This window comes from Anabas testudineus, chromosome 16, assembly GCF_900324465.2.
Source record: "Anabas testudineus chromosome 16, fAnaTes1.2, whole genome shotgun sequence".
NCBI lineage: Eukaryota > Metazoa > Chordata > Actinopteri > Anabantiformes > Anabantidae > Anabas > Anabas testudineus.
Window position 1 is genome coordinate 15,329,519 of NC_046625.1, and position 15,658 is coordinate 15,345,176.

Below are 15,658 nucleotides of genomic sequence, written 5' to 3' on the forward strand. Positions count from 1 at the left end.
ATTTATTTATTTTTTTGCTGATGTATAATTCACAGATGAATTGGTTTGATCTTTAAAGTAAGTGCTTTTAGTCTAACACTGTGACAAGTTATGAACTGATAATTGAAGTTTTCTTTGACAATTTACTCAGAGGAATGCCTGGTAAAATATAAATGCATTGATACACCACAAATAGTATTAAACAAAAGTACGAGTCAGTTATATTTTATAATCATACAGTGTTATCCTTTAAGTATTAGAGTGGACAGATGGCTCTTATAAGGACTTAACATTAATACAAAACCCTACTCAGCTCATGCTCATATACCCACTGTTTATGTCTGACTTGGGTTGTCACACAATTTGTTGTTGTGGTTCTGTAATCTTCAAACCGCAGTCCTTGTGGATTTCTTCACTCTCTTCCCAGCTGCTGATCTCTGTCTTACACACTGACACATCATACAATAGTAAAAGCCATCATTATGTGTTAATGTGATCTTATTTAGGACTAGAGTTTCCTCAAGGTAGCAGCTTTTTACACTTGACACCAAATCTCCCCACAGCACTTCACTCCTGCTCGTCATGTCTGTCTCTCTTCGCTGTCCGACTCCTACGCTACAGTGGCCCCAGTGTGCCACGCATTATCATTTCAGAGAACACACACACTACACACAGTGCGGCACAGATGGGCAGCACAGTCCCTTTCCAGCACATGAATAGGTAATTATTTACCTTCACGGATATTCTTTCTTTCCTTTCACTCCTCCACCCATTGGCTTCCTCTCCAAACCTCTGCCACATTATTGGATTTGTCTTCATGGCTGTGTGAAAACAGTAAATTCACATGCATGGATCTGTGTGCACATAATATTGTACTTTATTAAGCCTAATTTGGCCTATTTAGTCAGGTGGAGGCTTATCATGATTTTTAATTAAGACTTACCTAGGAAACCTTTCTCCCAGTGTAAATGCTAACTCAGAATAATAGCACAGTGATGGTGAGAGTTACTGTCTTGAGGGACATGGTACCTCGGCTTCCTTAGGGCAGGAGGAGAAATGATAGGAACACAGCACACAAACACACCCATTTTCCTGCACTATTATATCCTTTGATGTAGTGTGTCTTTGTAATCTGAAGCAGCTACATGACGTGCTGCGTTAGTCCTGCGGTTAACATGACTGTCCCTTCTTTCATCATATAGATGTGCACATACAATATACAGTAGTATTGTCAGACATGGAGGTAATAAAATTTAGCTCTAAATATTACGTCTCCATTTAAACATGCAATTTGGATAGGCAGTAAAAGATTGCATGCTTTTGTTCTATTTGATTTTGATCAAACTGTGATGCCCCTTGTTATTGTAACTTTATACCCAGTATATTCTGCAGTAATTTCTATTCTTAGCATTTTTAACTCTTTAAATCGGCCTTACTCTTTCTTTTGAGTTCAAATTAACATTAGACACAAACAATAAATATCCGAACATGATAGCTGAATAGGCTTAGGGAAAAAAATGAACAGATCTCATCCACTGTTAAGATGAGATGTCCAGTACTTTGTGACAAAAGTTAATTCCAGATTAGGTGAATCAACATGTTGCTCACTCCTGGCATTTTAAAAATAGCCCTCTTCCTGTGTTGGCTTAATTGAAAGCAAGTTGAGTTGAAACCTAATCTGTTTTTTGAGTTTCTTTCTTTCCTTGTCTCTGTATCTTTACTTCTCCTTTTCTCACACACTCTGTTTTTGAAAGTTGTACAATAACAAGATACATTTCTCTCATTTTAACAAGGATAGCATCATTGTGGTTCTTGTTCATTAGTTTCACACATCACACCTCCATCACCCTTAGATCTGAGAGAGGCAGAGGTGTCAAAATAACAGTGTGTGTGCACATCTTTTCCTTTCAGCCTCCACCTTAGGAAATTCACAAAACCAATTCACACCAGTCTCTCTCCATGCTCTTTCTGTCAGTATTCCAAATTTATGTGCAACCCTGTCACCTAACCCTGTTTCTATCAAATTAAACTGCAAACTAAATACATTTTATTTGGAGAATTCAATTGGATTTTCTATTAACATAATGAGCATATGTTGACAATTAGCATAAATGCTAAGTTGCATATACGTAGGCTTAATTTTTGACAAAATACATGTATCTGATTTTAAATTACAGCATCCAGCTTGTCTGACTACCATGCTATTTAATTTAGTTGTGGTTCTGTTTAGAAACTAATAGCATTCAGTAAACGTGAGGTTTATAAACCTTTAAACAAATCCGCAGTCTTTCTGGAACCTTAACTAAAATGTTTTGAATGCGTAAACCTGCTCGACCACAACTCTCTAACTTAGCTCTGAAATGTGACAGCTCTGTGCTTTGTACCCCTGCATTCACCCCAGCTACCTTCTTACAACTCATTTTTTGTCAGTAAATGTAGTGCTTTTTTAATTGAAAAACAAATATGTTGCTTTATAGTGCTTTATAGTATCTACACAGGCATAATCACGTTTGCTATTTAATTGCACAGGAGACAGGGTTGTGGATTTCTTTTTACTACAAGAATAAAAAAGAACACACTGATACCTCCTCAACACCACTACTACCAAAGGGCTTTAGCAAATGAGATAAACAAAACCTAGGGAGATGCTGTTATCTATTAAGGCCAGAAAAAAAGCTTCTTTGTTTACACTGTTAATTTTATTAACCTTTGCTACCACTGCCATTAGTGCAACAGCTTGAGTAGTACATTATATATGTTATATACTGTTGTAATGAGTTTTAGAATTATGTAGGAATAAATAATGTGAGGCCTTTTTATCTCTGAGAAAAATGCTTTGGACTAAACCTACTTTCCTACAAAAAACATTGGATGCACACGGTCAGTAGCTCCAAAAATGAACTACTACTTCCCATTTTCATGATATTTGCCAATAGTCCTTTGTTTATCAAAGTACAGGATTAAAACCATGTTTTTTATGTCAAATTAAACCACTGCTTCAGGGCATCAAAAAGTTAATTCTAATCTCAAATAGAGATTTATTCATTTATTCAGCCATTTATTCTTTCCATACTCAGATGAATGTTTTAATTTATGAAGTTTTACTTTTCCATAGGGTAGTTGTCAGGCAGATCTGGCAGATCTAAGAGGTCAAGGATGCTTGTGCCTTCGAGCTATTGGTTAATATTAATGGCCATCAGCCAATTGGAACACATCAATAGGTCAGAGGTTATCATTGGGTTGCAGATGCAGGGAGTTAATGTAATTAAAGATGCATCATGTTGTTGACTGCAGAGAAAATGTCCTTTTCACTGTTTTCGTGATGTCTTTGTTGAGCTGTCTGTCTTTTTATTGATATGTTAACTGTGTTTGTGATATGAGTTTAAAGTAAATAAAGTAAAAAAATAACAAGAGTCTGACAACAAGATCAAAACTAAATGTAGGAATGAAGAAAAAGAAGCAAGCCTAAATTACTGATCAATGTGGTCTTCCCTTCCTTTCCATCCTGTTGCTAAATGCTTTCTGACTTTTTCTTGTTTGTGCTATATAACCCATTTCATTTACACAGGAAATTAAGATGCTCCCCCTTGCCCTTTGTATAGTGGCTTAAATGTTGATAGAAACCAGTGGCTTGGGTGGCTAGCACTTTGAATGATAAACACTATGAATATGAATGAAACACCAACAAATCCTTTGTTTGTCAAAAGCAGGCAATTGCAGAAATAGCTTGTGACAAATAATTGCTGCTAAAAATAATGTGGTTTCTTTCGTATCACTTATTTTGCCCTTATTTGAAAATTGACAGTACTTCAGCCATCAGTGATAATGTTAAGTGCCTTTGGGATCAAGCCTGATTATTGAAACTTCATGTCAATATGTCAGAACAGTGCACATTTCAGTGGGAATGTCAAGTATTTACTCTGGTGATACATGGTTTTCTGGCAGACAGTGATGACCTAACCTTGGAGTTCTTAAACAAGCCATCTAAACTATCAATACAAACAAAATGCATAGAGCAAATCAATGCACCTATTCCCATACCCTACTGGCTACAATTATTCCTATGAGCCAGCAGGTCAATAATCAATAGGTAACGATTTGCAGCAGAGTGTGCTAATCAGGTTTTGATTGGCTCTTTCTGTCTCTTTCTTAGGGTCCCAGGTGTAACCATCGCTACAGATATAATCTGTGGTTTTCCTGGGGAGACGGAGGAAGATTTCCAAGCAACAGTAGACTTGGTGAAATGCTACAGATTTCCTAGTCTTTTCATCAACCAGTTCTACCCCAGACCGGGTACGCCTGCAGCCAAGATGGAGCAAGTACCAGCACATGTGGTGAGTGTTGACAAACAAAAACAAACAAAAACAGAGAACTCTTTAATACAAGTTGTCCGATCCAGCTGAGTTGGGCTTTCAATAGACATAACAGTAGTACCTTTAATGCAGAACAGTGAACCTCTTCTGTATTCTGTCTGGACATGTTATGTTATTTGCTGTTAAGAAAACAGGACCTGAAGAACAGCAGCGGTACGCAATTGGACAAGACTTTGTTGTGTTGTAGGTTGTAGGTTTAATTTAAAATTAATTAAACTGTCATTTCTACCCATCAATCATGACTCAGCAACCCATAATGAAAATGGTTTGAGAAATTTGAAGCTATGAGTCATAGTTATTAAAACAAAACTGAAAAGTAATTTACCAAAGCATTCAGGCTTTGCTGTGGCAATCCAAAGTGTGGTGAGGTGCATCCTGTTTGCTTTTTTTTATGTTGACGTGTCGACAACTAGAAGAGACATTTACAAGAAAAGTTTGTGACAATGAAGAGATCTGTCTACTGTTGGCAAGTGATCCTCCATGGATCCTCCAAGGAAGATTACACATAACACAATATTGTGTATTCTCAAAGTAAGCCTATTCATAGTTACTGGTTGCATCCTTACTTACACACGTGATGTACACATTTTTAACCATGGCACTCATAGTCTTTTCATTAAAACTTTTTTTTCCCTTTTGGTTCGGCCTGCTGTACCGTATATGTTCTATTGCTTCCTGTATTTGTGTTATCTCGGTCTTTACCATCAAAGTGACAGATCTCTTTCAAGTGGAGCATCTTCATGAGTTATTCTCTTTTTCCCTCCTCCCTCTTTCCTCACTTCGTTCTCTAAGGGGAAGTTGTGTGCGTCTTAGAGGAATCAATCCCAAGGCAACACATTACTGCTTCTCTTTTTCTGATCTTTTTTCCCCTTTCTTTATTTCTCTTCCATCTGTCTCATCACTCTTTTATTGTCAGCAGTTGGGTGTCAGCACATGTCTAGCTGTGACCTCATTCCACAAAAAGCTCTTTGATTGTCAGATTTTGGCTTAATGTTGGTTCTTGTGGGACCCTTTTATTGCCAAATTGGCCGTTTTTGAATTTGAAATTATTTTGATTTTTAATTTTCTTTTTTATTTAATGACTAGGAGGTTATGCTAAATCATCAGTTAAACACCGACAAGTGCATTGATAATCCCTATGTTTATTTGTGTGTGGCTGAAAATAGTAGAGCAGTAAAAAGTGAGAGAGAGTCACAATAATATGTTATGGTTCCTAACAATATACCTGCTTTGGTGGCAAAAGCTGCACACATCATCAGATCATCAGTCAGCATGCACCTGTTTCTGTACACATACACACACAGACATACAGATACACACAGCGAGTGGTGGCAGTTAGGCGACGTCTAGGCCATGTAGGGTCAGTCATTAATAAAGTGCACCAGATGGTTTGTCTGGAACACAACAGTGCTGAATAGCCATGGGAGGGATGGATGGAGAGCTAGATGGAGTAGGACGCAGAGAGAGGAGGAGGCCTGAGGAAGTGAAGGTAAAGGAGGGACATTGGTGTAAGTAAACCGAGAAACAAACAGCTACACGGAAATGCCTGTTGTGAGCATTACTAGCCACCATAAGGTTTTTATTATTATGAGGAGGTCAGTTGCGCAGTTTGACTGTGGCAGTCGTTGTACGTTCCTTTACCATGGTTGCCACGCTCTGTCCTAAAAATGAAATGCATACAGTATACTGTGTATAATTCTCTTTCCCTATTTTTATTCTTTCATTGTTTTTTCCATAATTAAGTATTATTACTTAAAAAAATAAATTGAGAAATATAATTCAAGGTGTCAATGCCCAAAGTTTTACTAATTTTAGTAATTCTGAAGCCGTACATTAGGATCTGTTGACCAAACATCATTCTGCAGTCTTAGTAAACAGCTTCGGAGTATACAGGACAGTGATCTTAATATAAAACTGAGGTTGAATGAAAGAGTAAATGTCAATGTGTAAAAATGATTATGAAGAGCATGTTCTGTTATTTAAGTCAGTTCGTGTTTTTTGGGGCATTTGTTTGGCTGATGATATAGTAACAATCCACTCCTCTGTAAAAGTACTATATAATGACATTTAGTTTCTTGCTGGTACATTAGGAAACGTGGTTTTGCATCGGCCGTCTGATTTCCAGCCATTACAAAAACATATATTTGATTAAAAAGATGCCGACAGATTTGTCTTACTGAGTCAGTGAGTGAAGCGGAGCTGGTGAGTGTCCAGCTGCGATGGGATCCAGGTGTTCTGTGGTATATGTGGGTCCTACATATTACGCATTGTAATCTATGATATATGACAGAATGCAGGGCAGAGTGGAGGGGCAGATGGAAAGAATAGGAGACCACAGGGATGGAGGGATGGAGAGAGGGAAGGGAGCATGCTGAGAATAAAGGAATGTGAATGCTTGGATCTCCATAATCATCCCCAGGTGACTAGAACTTAGCCTTGATAAATGGAGTTGCTGAGTGGATGGTGTGTTTCTTTGTGTGTGTTGGGATGGTTATTGTTTTCTAAGGACGAGTTGAGAATGAGCAGCTGTGGAACAGAGAGGTAGAAAAAAGTGATAGAGATGGAGATTAGCTGTTCTAGTGGGACAGTGTTTTTAATTTCCCCAGGTTATAATTGGTTAAGAACTCCATTGCCCACGAGGCACCAGTGCAGCAGCTGTCAGAGTGAAACATCTGGCCAGCCACTAGTAGCTCCATCTTCTCACTGCACTATCATTTATCTACGCTTGGACACACACACAAACATGGACATACTCAGTTACACGCACATGCATGCCTACCCCCCTCCCTCCATCTCAAATACAGATACTCTCACACACCTATCAGGGGAGATAATAACACTCCACTAAAGGCAGTCTAACAGGTATTAAGGCTGAGTTAATGGTTAAGTTGCTGTCTGGGACCAGGAAGGTCTGCACTTGATTAATGAGGGCCCAGTCCACTAATGGAAGGGAAAACACATTGTATTTTAATGATCACAGTTTTTGCTTGACATATTCAAGTGCATTTTCTACCTTAATAGATATCAGTATGCTGCTGGAGTTTTAACAAGCTGAGGGGACTGACAGTGACTATATTCCACAGACGGATAAAAAAAAATTAAGTATAAAGCAGTAACATAGTTGATGCTGCAGAAAGGTATACAGCGCATAAATATTTATATATACTTTCAGAAACAACAGTTTTAAAACTTCTAGTCACCCACTCAGAACATGCAATCTGGGCCTGTCTATGGAAACAGGACAATTTAAAGTACAAAAATTCAATATTTTAATGGTAATAATGACATAATTCAATGACCTCTTACATTTCCTCTAGCAATATAATTTTGCTTAATCACACACTGGCTATGTAGAAAAAGTGACGTTTTTGAACTTGTGTATTTAACTTAAACAAAATTTCAGTGTGCATGAGTAGCATCATGAATAACGCTACGCATATTCATGATGCAGTCCCACGTATAACCGGTGGGACCAATGACACAAACTCACCGCCCAAAGAGTTGTAAGTTTTGAAGAAAATAAAAAAAAAACGCCAAACTTTTTCCACAACTACCTGCATCTACATACCTGCCTTGTTGTTGCTGCTGTTTTTCTCTGTTGATTTATTTTGCTAACCTTTTAAATCCTCCAGACATAGACAAAGAACTATGCAAACATTGACATTAATGACACTGTTGTTATCTTTGTATACGTGTTGGCAAACAGAAAGTATATCCGTGGCATACTAACCTGAGCATATTAATTACATGACGAAATCATTTTATATTTGTAAGGTCACATATGAACATATTGTGTCTATTCATCAGCACATTACGTGAATTTATTTAGGGAAGCCAAATAAAATCTCTGTATTAGTAACTTACAATAGACGCCTTGTGTACACCTTGTGTCAACACCATCAGCACAAGTCAATTAAATTGTAGCTGTAATGTGTTTTATCTAGTAGCCTTCATAGAGAAAGGACGCTTGGACATATAGAGCCTCACTTTTCTGCCAACACACTCCAACATACTGACACTGATGCATCTCTTCATATAGAAACTCTCAAGCCATTTTCTACAGCTTTTAGTCAAGGAGCCACTCACTATCTCAAAAACAGACAACAACAGTGTACATACTGTATAGTTTTGTGTAGACCTGAAGTGTGTTCATTAGTCTCTATGTGTTATTTTCTGCACACTGTGCACTCCTCTCTATACCAGTCCTGTATGTGTTTACAGCTTATGAGTACAAGTGTATATATCCATGTAACGTCGCTTCCCGTTAAATGTAGCATCTGTCTGTGTGCGGCAACAACAGATGGACGTCATTGTAGCAACAATCATTCATCATCACCACAGTGACAGGTCCACAGACAAACACACAAACACAAACACACACACTTGCCTACACTGGCCTTGCATTGCTCATTACTACAACCTCTTCGACATGCTAGGTTTACTTCTCTGGTTGAGAAACTGCACGTACACTGACACACCTGTAGACAGACGCATTATGTTTAACTTCACGCACTCATAGCATTCTTAGACTTGAGATACAGTTGAAAAAAAAGGATAAGAGGACAATATAACTAGTGTACGTGAACCACTGAAATTTAACTGTTTACAAGTGGTTTTCAAATACATTGCTCAAACAATTTGGGGAAAACATATCACACATCATAGTTGAAAGTGTTTACTAATGTACACTGTATAATGTACTAATGTGTAATTGTATAATAGTGACTGGATAGCGTAGTGGTAACATCGCTGCCCTCCATGCTCACCCGGCCTTTGCCTTGTACCTTGTAAGCTGCTTTGGATAAAAGCATCTGCCAAATGACTAAATGTAATTGAATAATGTTTTCATAACAAAATGCTTCCTAAATAGTTATATTTATATCTCTGAAGTTTACCTTCCTCTGTGTTACACTGGGATGATTGAGTGTTTTCTTAATTGTTGAAGCGTTATAGTTTGCTGCTCTGTATTAGAATTAGATTCTAGTTGTATTTTTACATTATATCATTGCATTGTGTTACAATAGTAGTACTTCTAAATGAATGTATTGTATGAAATGAGAAGGAGAGAAATTGATCATACTTTATCACTACTTTTGATTCACTTTGTATCATTTCTTTAATGTGTTTTGTTCTTCTACATCTATTTCCGTCTATCTCTTTGAGTTGTGCCTTATTCTTCTGTATCGTGGCCTTTGAATCACCTTGTGTTTGGCATGTTTTCACACCTTTCTCCCTTTTGATTGTACAGTGTGTATTTGAGTGAGTCAGTGCGTTGTGTGTGTGCCTGTGGAGTGTATTTTTTATAGATGTGTGTATGTATGTGTATTATTGAACTGGATAAATTCTTCTGGGAGCTCATTGGGGTTTTAGAAATCCTTACCTGCGGTTACATCTGTCTTACATTTCTGCGTTCACACACACACACACACAGAGTTCATTGTATAGGGTGTGATGTGAGAGTGATGAAGGGATGGCAGGAGACCTAATGATGTTGAGGAGCAGTGATGAGAGGATTTCTCTCACCTAAGGTGCTCCAGGCAGAAAGAGAGAGTAAGAGATTGTGGAGGGACAGACTTATAAAGGGGGAGGATGGGCGAGCAAGTGGAGACAGAATGATTAGTCTGAGTTTTCCCTGACTGGAGAAAAACACAGGGAGCGAGGGAGAAGGGGTGCGTTGAGGGATGTGCGGAAAGACACAGAAGACAAGAGAAAAGAGGATTTGGAGATTCTGGAGAGCCCTTTGGCAGAGAGAGTGAGAGGGAATCATGTGAAAACAAGAATGAGAGGATGGTAGACAGAGAGGGCTGATGATTACAGGATTGTATGGCTCACAAGAGCCCTGGGTGAACAGAATGAGTAAGAGATGGGTAGAAATAGTTGGTGGGCAAGCAAAAGAAACTAGAGATGAGCAGATGGAGGGTATCACAAAGTAGAGCATGGAGCAATACGAGATGCAGTGATGAAAGGATGGACCTCACTATGTAAAACAGTTTTATGTTGAACAGAGACAGTGAAGTGGTAGCTGGCCGAGGGCAAGGAGTACTATCACCACCCTTTAATACTCTAAATTTCTTTTATCATTTTGTTATTTAATTGTTCCTTTATCTTTGCTGTTTTCCTTCCACATTCTCTCTTTTACGCTGAGCTTACACTTTGAACGGTGCTCCATCTTTACCAACTTGACCACACCTAATGTGCATAATGAATTTGTATGATGCCTGTTATTGATAGCAGAATGACTTGTGGGTTATTTGCCATATGTACAAATCTGGTCTATGGTCATGAATCCAGACCTTTGCTTATTAACACTAAAAAATGACAAGAGGCCTTGTGGGGGTGACAGCCTCACAAAGAATGCCTACTGCCTTTAGCAACGGTAGCGTATACATATATCCTTCCCCCTTAGCCAGACATGGCCTAATCAGTGAGCTAATTAGCACCCTTTGTAACTGCATCGGCCTCGTGTAACTGATTGCATTAACAACTGCGGCACATCAAACAGCCATGTCTCATGCTTGTGTAACTCATTAAACATTAAGAACATGCAAGGTTAAGGCCAGAATAAACTAAGAAATATTTTCTGCCACAGCTAGTGGGCAGTTTTATAGATTTAATAAATTAGTACCCATTGTTTCCAATCAAGTGGTTTATTCTAAAGTAACCAAATATTAATACGAGTGAAACTTTGTTAAAATGAGTGAAACTTTAAAATTCACAGCTCGTAACATGTTGATGAATGTTACATGTTGTAAGTCTTTCTTTTTTTTTTTATTGTCTACAGAAGAAGCAGAGGACTAAAGAGTTGTCACAGCTCTTCCACTCTTACAATCCCTACGACCACAAGGTAAGAGATCTTTCTACTGCTGCTTTCATTTTGTTGCTCTGTATTCTTCTTTGCGATACAGTACATTATTGTAGCTTCCTTAATGGGGAGACAGATCAATATTCAGCCTCATTCATGTCAAAACCAGAAGCCTTCACTTGACATCAAAGGTTCTGGTCTGCATTGCTAATACTGCTCCTACAGCTCTTCTCTATCTCTCCACCTCTTGCCAGCAATCTAGTAAATGAGGAAAGTTCAAGTGTGTCTGATTAGGTAGTGAGTGTGTGTGATTGACTGAATTCCAAAATCTCCTTACCTGTGTTTCTCCGTGTGTGTTTATACTATATTTTCGGATCTTGCGCATCCCCTTGGACACGTGCATAAACTTATTACAATATGAGTTGGAACAGAAATGCATGTCAACTACAACCTCACTGGTTAGCGGAGGCATACAACTGCAATGCGATAATCCTAGTTGTTTAATGGCTGAGTTGTGGTGTAAATAGAAGTCATTTCTTGCATATCATAATTAAGAACAAGGCAAATAATGCAGAAAGAAGGCAGTGACATGTAAGTGAGTGAAGTAAGATTGAAGTAATCCTTGCAGGTGTCACACTGTGTCATTGAGCAAGGCTTTATCTTTAGACAGTTTTAGCAAAGTTTATAAATGTAGAAAAGAGTTTGTGCCTCTAGTACAGTTGTTATAGGTTACACGCTAATTAAAAGGATATGAGAGAGATCACGTTTTCACTGTGGCAGGCATGGATTTTTGCCTCCCACACACCGAAACACACACACACTTGAAGGCACATTAATATTAGTGAGTGTATAAGCACACACCAAACACAAACAGGGAATCAGAATTGAGCAAAGTTAGCAGAGAATATCTCCACAATACATTAACACGTTTGCATGTAACTTAGACACTTAGTATTTTGTAACAGCCTTTCTCTACAAGTATGATTCCCAGAGGAAGAAAGCAACGGTGTGATGGTGTGTCATACTGAGCCTGCTCTGCCTCACTGTTCTTTTTTACCTTGTGCATCTTTTGTAATCATGCTGATTTGTCTAATTTAGGATTGTTTAGTGAGCTAAAATTATGCTGCTGCAGAAGTGTGTCACAAATCTGTCACCAATCCCCGAAAAATAGCGCATCAACCAAACAAATATGTCTGAATATGTTGCACATTAGTGTACCAACCAATACTGTACAAACCACTGCTAAAAGTCTTAAAACACCTTGAATACTTCTATAGCAAAATCTATACATACGTTTCTTTCCCTAATATTGCAGAAAATACACGGGATGAAAGTATGATTCTTATGAAATACGACTTAAAACTACTACTACTACTGTATGTTGTATCATTGTTATTAGAGGTTGTAATACACTCTAAACCAAGGTTGGAAAAACTGTCTCATATTAAAAACCTACTGTGATTAAATGTTTTTTTTTTTTTTCTTTTAAATGGTTGCATTTACCTGTATTGGTATTTTTTCATCTCGATGTATTAACATTAAATCGTTATTATTTTTTATAGTTATTATTCAGTGAATCACTACATGAAAAGCTGTTGCTCAAAACTAGCTGTTTTGAAATAGTAATTACATAATTAGGAAGACATTAATTGCTAGTTAAAAACAAGACTTTGCTCTGACATGCCACATCCGTTCCTTCTGCAGAGCATGTTTTTAAACCCCAGCAGTGAAATGTCAGGTAACTTCCTTATAACCTTGCTTATTTAACTAAAAGCCCCTAATATGGTATTATTCCTGGGACTCATAAATACATTTTTAAAATGCATTTTCAACGGACTACAAATTCCATGAAATCTCTTGGTTTACAAACGTAGAGAGCCGTGAGATGCAATTTAATGACAATACATCTAATGTAGAGCATTCTCCTTCCATGTGTCCTTGCCCATGCACAGTATGTACATTGTTGAAACATTGAGGCAGATCAGCTTGTGTTAAACCCTTGAAGCTATTAGATAGGATAGAAAGTGGGTAAGTGGGTGCCTGACCTTTGAGCTTATGGTTTATATAAGGATATTATGTGTTTACCGGCACATCTTTGTGTTTCTGTGAGGACGAGGATGAGAGAAAATGTGAACAGGAGAGAGGGAGCACACAGATTTAGAGGACAGGCAGGAATTTGTGTCTTCACAGCCATTATTGTTTATACACATCCTACGAAAAGGTCATTAATAAAGACGGAGTTGAGGTAGGGGGTGGTGGGTAAGTGAGATTTTATTGTTCCAGAGCTCCAGGGTACCAACCTAATGAAACAATGTTTTTAAATGAACTAATTGTTGTTTTGTGCTAAGCTTGTTTTTTTATCTGCCATGTGCTAACTCTGAAATACAAATGAGGAACATAGGTAGCTAAAACACAAGCAGTGGGCTGTCAGTGAGGAGTGAACCAGTGATTTACTTATTTTTGATTGTTTTTGTTTTTATCATTGTGCTTCTTACTGTGGTCACCTTTGTTTTCCTTTCTTTCACGTTGTGTCTCTTTATTAACAACAACATCACAGTGTGTACAAGTTAGGTTTCTTGTGTGTCCTTATCTATGTAGACGGTTCATCGGGTTTATGTACATTTCAGACACAGAAGTGTGTGTATGTGCGGGTGTTTGTGATGATTAATGTGAAGTATCCCATAGCCAGATGGTGCTGAACAAGGTCCATCCATCAGCAATGAAAAGACCAGTGGGCAGAAAGCTGGCAGAGCACTTTGTCTAGGGCCGGTGCCCCCCACCGGACGCACTCATTCAGACATGCTATACTCACACAGACTCTCTAAGGCCCTGACTGTGTAACCCACTCAGCCATGTTGTAGCCCTGTGTTTTGCTTTAAAATACAGGTTCTTGCTTGTTTTTTTTGCTTGGTCCCAGGAGCGTTTGTACCTCACCCCTGAAAACAACTATGATATAGTCTTAACTAGTACACGTCTGTAACCTATTTCAGTCCAAGGGGTAATGGGTCAGTTGCACTGTCTACTGTTCTAGAGAATGATCTGTGATATGTATACATCAGACTAACATATAATATTTTTTTAATAATAGCATAATTAACTCAAAGACTTAAAAACAACCCAGAATAAACCACTTTATAGAGAGCAGTTCCAGTTCGACCTTTCTTCACTTTCACTCACATTTCTAATGGGATCATCCAGTACAGCCAGTATTTTTAACCTTTAGCCAGAATGGAGTTTTAAGTTATTGCTGGAGGGTTGTTCACTATTTAATTTGATGATTTTAAGTTAGCAACCTCACACTCTAAATCCTGTTTTTCTCACCTAGAGATCTTGGTTGTGCCTGTCTGCTGTACTCAATTTACAAGTAATTACTCTGTTTTATTCATCAATGAGACAGTCAAAGATGATACACTTTGCTACCAGCATGCTTGACTTTGTTTTGTTCTCTAGAGTGACCATGTTTTATTCCCCTGTGCAAATGTGTGCAGTGTGTAGTGATGTGTGGACACATCACACACTTGCAGACTCTTCTCCCTGTGCAGCATCGCAGTGTCATCTGGTTTAAAGTTTTGCTCCCTGAAGGGTCTGCCCTTCCAGGTTTAGGCTGCGAAACTCCCATCATGCTTAAGTCATTCGCACCAAACTCGATGTGTGTGCGAGAGTCCGCGCATTCAGCTGTTTCTGGCAGAGCCAACAAAGCCCCTCTTCCCCCACACTGTCATAGTCTCCTGAGAACACATACAGAGACACACACACATGCATTCTCCACGCTGTGTTCATAGGCCTGAATGACAGGGGTGACAGTTCTCCCTGCGGCAAGAGAGAAGGGACAAGCTGTCAACATGGCCCGTTGCACCTGCCCAACCACACAAGATACAGAGAAAGAGAGAGAGAGAAAGCAAGACAGGAAAATGGGAGGATGGAAATAGAGAGGGAGGCAGAGGTGGCTAAATGAAGGGCTGATAATGAAAGGGTAACAAGCAAAAGGAGGCATTTGCAGAAAATAATTAATTACACTCAATAAACTTTCCCCCTTCAGTTATTCTGAACTCCCAGTTTGCCTCATGGAAGTTGACATAATTATTTATCATTTCAAGAAAAAAAAAAGTTTAATTAGTCTTAACAATTCTCTCTCTCCCCAACAGATCACTTTTTTCCATATTCATGCACGTTTGTTAAACTAAACAATTAGTGGACTGTTTTCTTCCCCTGTTTGGCATTTTTAATTACTTTTATTTTGTAGAATGAGTTTTTTAAGCTGCTGTTGTTTTGCATTGTTTTGAAAGGCTAACCTCCGTCTTTGTCGGACTTGACATTTGCTTGCCCCAATTTTTCTTCTCTTCTTTTCTGTTAATTAACTAACTGTTTAGGGCAAGAGAAAGGAGGGAGTGGAAGGAGGAAAAAAAAGACAATAAATGTTGGTTGTGGTGATTTATTTTCTTGCCACGCTCTCTTAACTTGTCCTTCCATCCATCAGTTTTTTTCTGTCTATTCTGTGAAAGAC

The 15,658-nt window shown here is 38.4% G+C and overlaps 1 protein-coding gene across 1 annotated transcript in view; it reads left to right on the top strand.

Annotated features, from left to right (window-relative positions):
• The window catches only part of cdkal1 (CDK5 regulatory subunit associated protein 1-like 1), a 189,391-nt gene that overhangs the window by 131,225 nt on the left and 42,508 nt on the right, over positions 1–15,658 (top strand). Inside the window, exons 11-12 of the mRNA XM_026371931.1 lie at positions 4,133–4,313; positions 11,134–11,196. Coding sequence (XP_026227716.1) covers positions 4,133–4,313; positions 11,134–11,196 — 244 coding nt within the window. The remainder of the gene's footprint in view (positions 1–4,132; positions 4,314–11,133; positions 11,197–15,658) is intronic.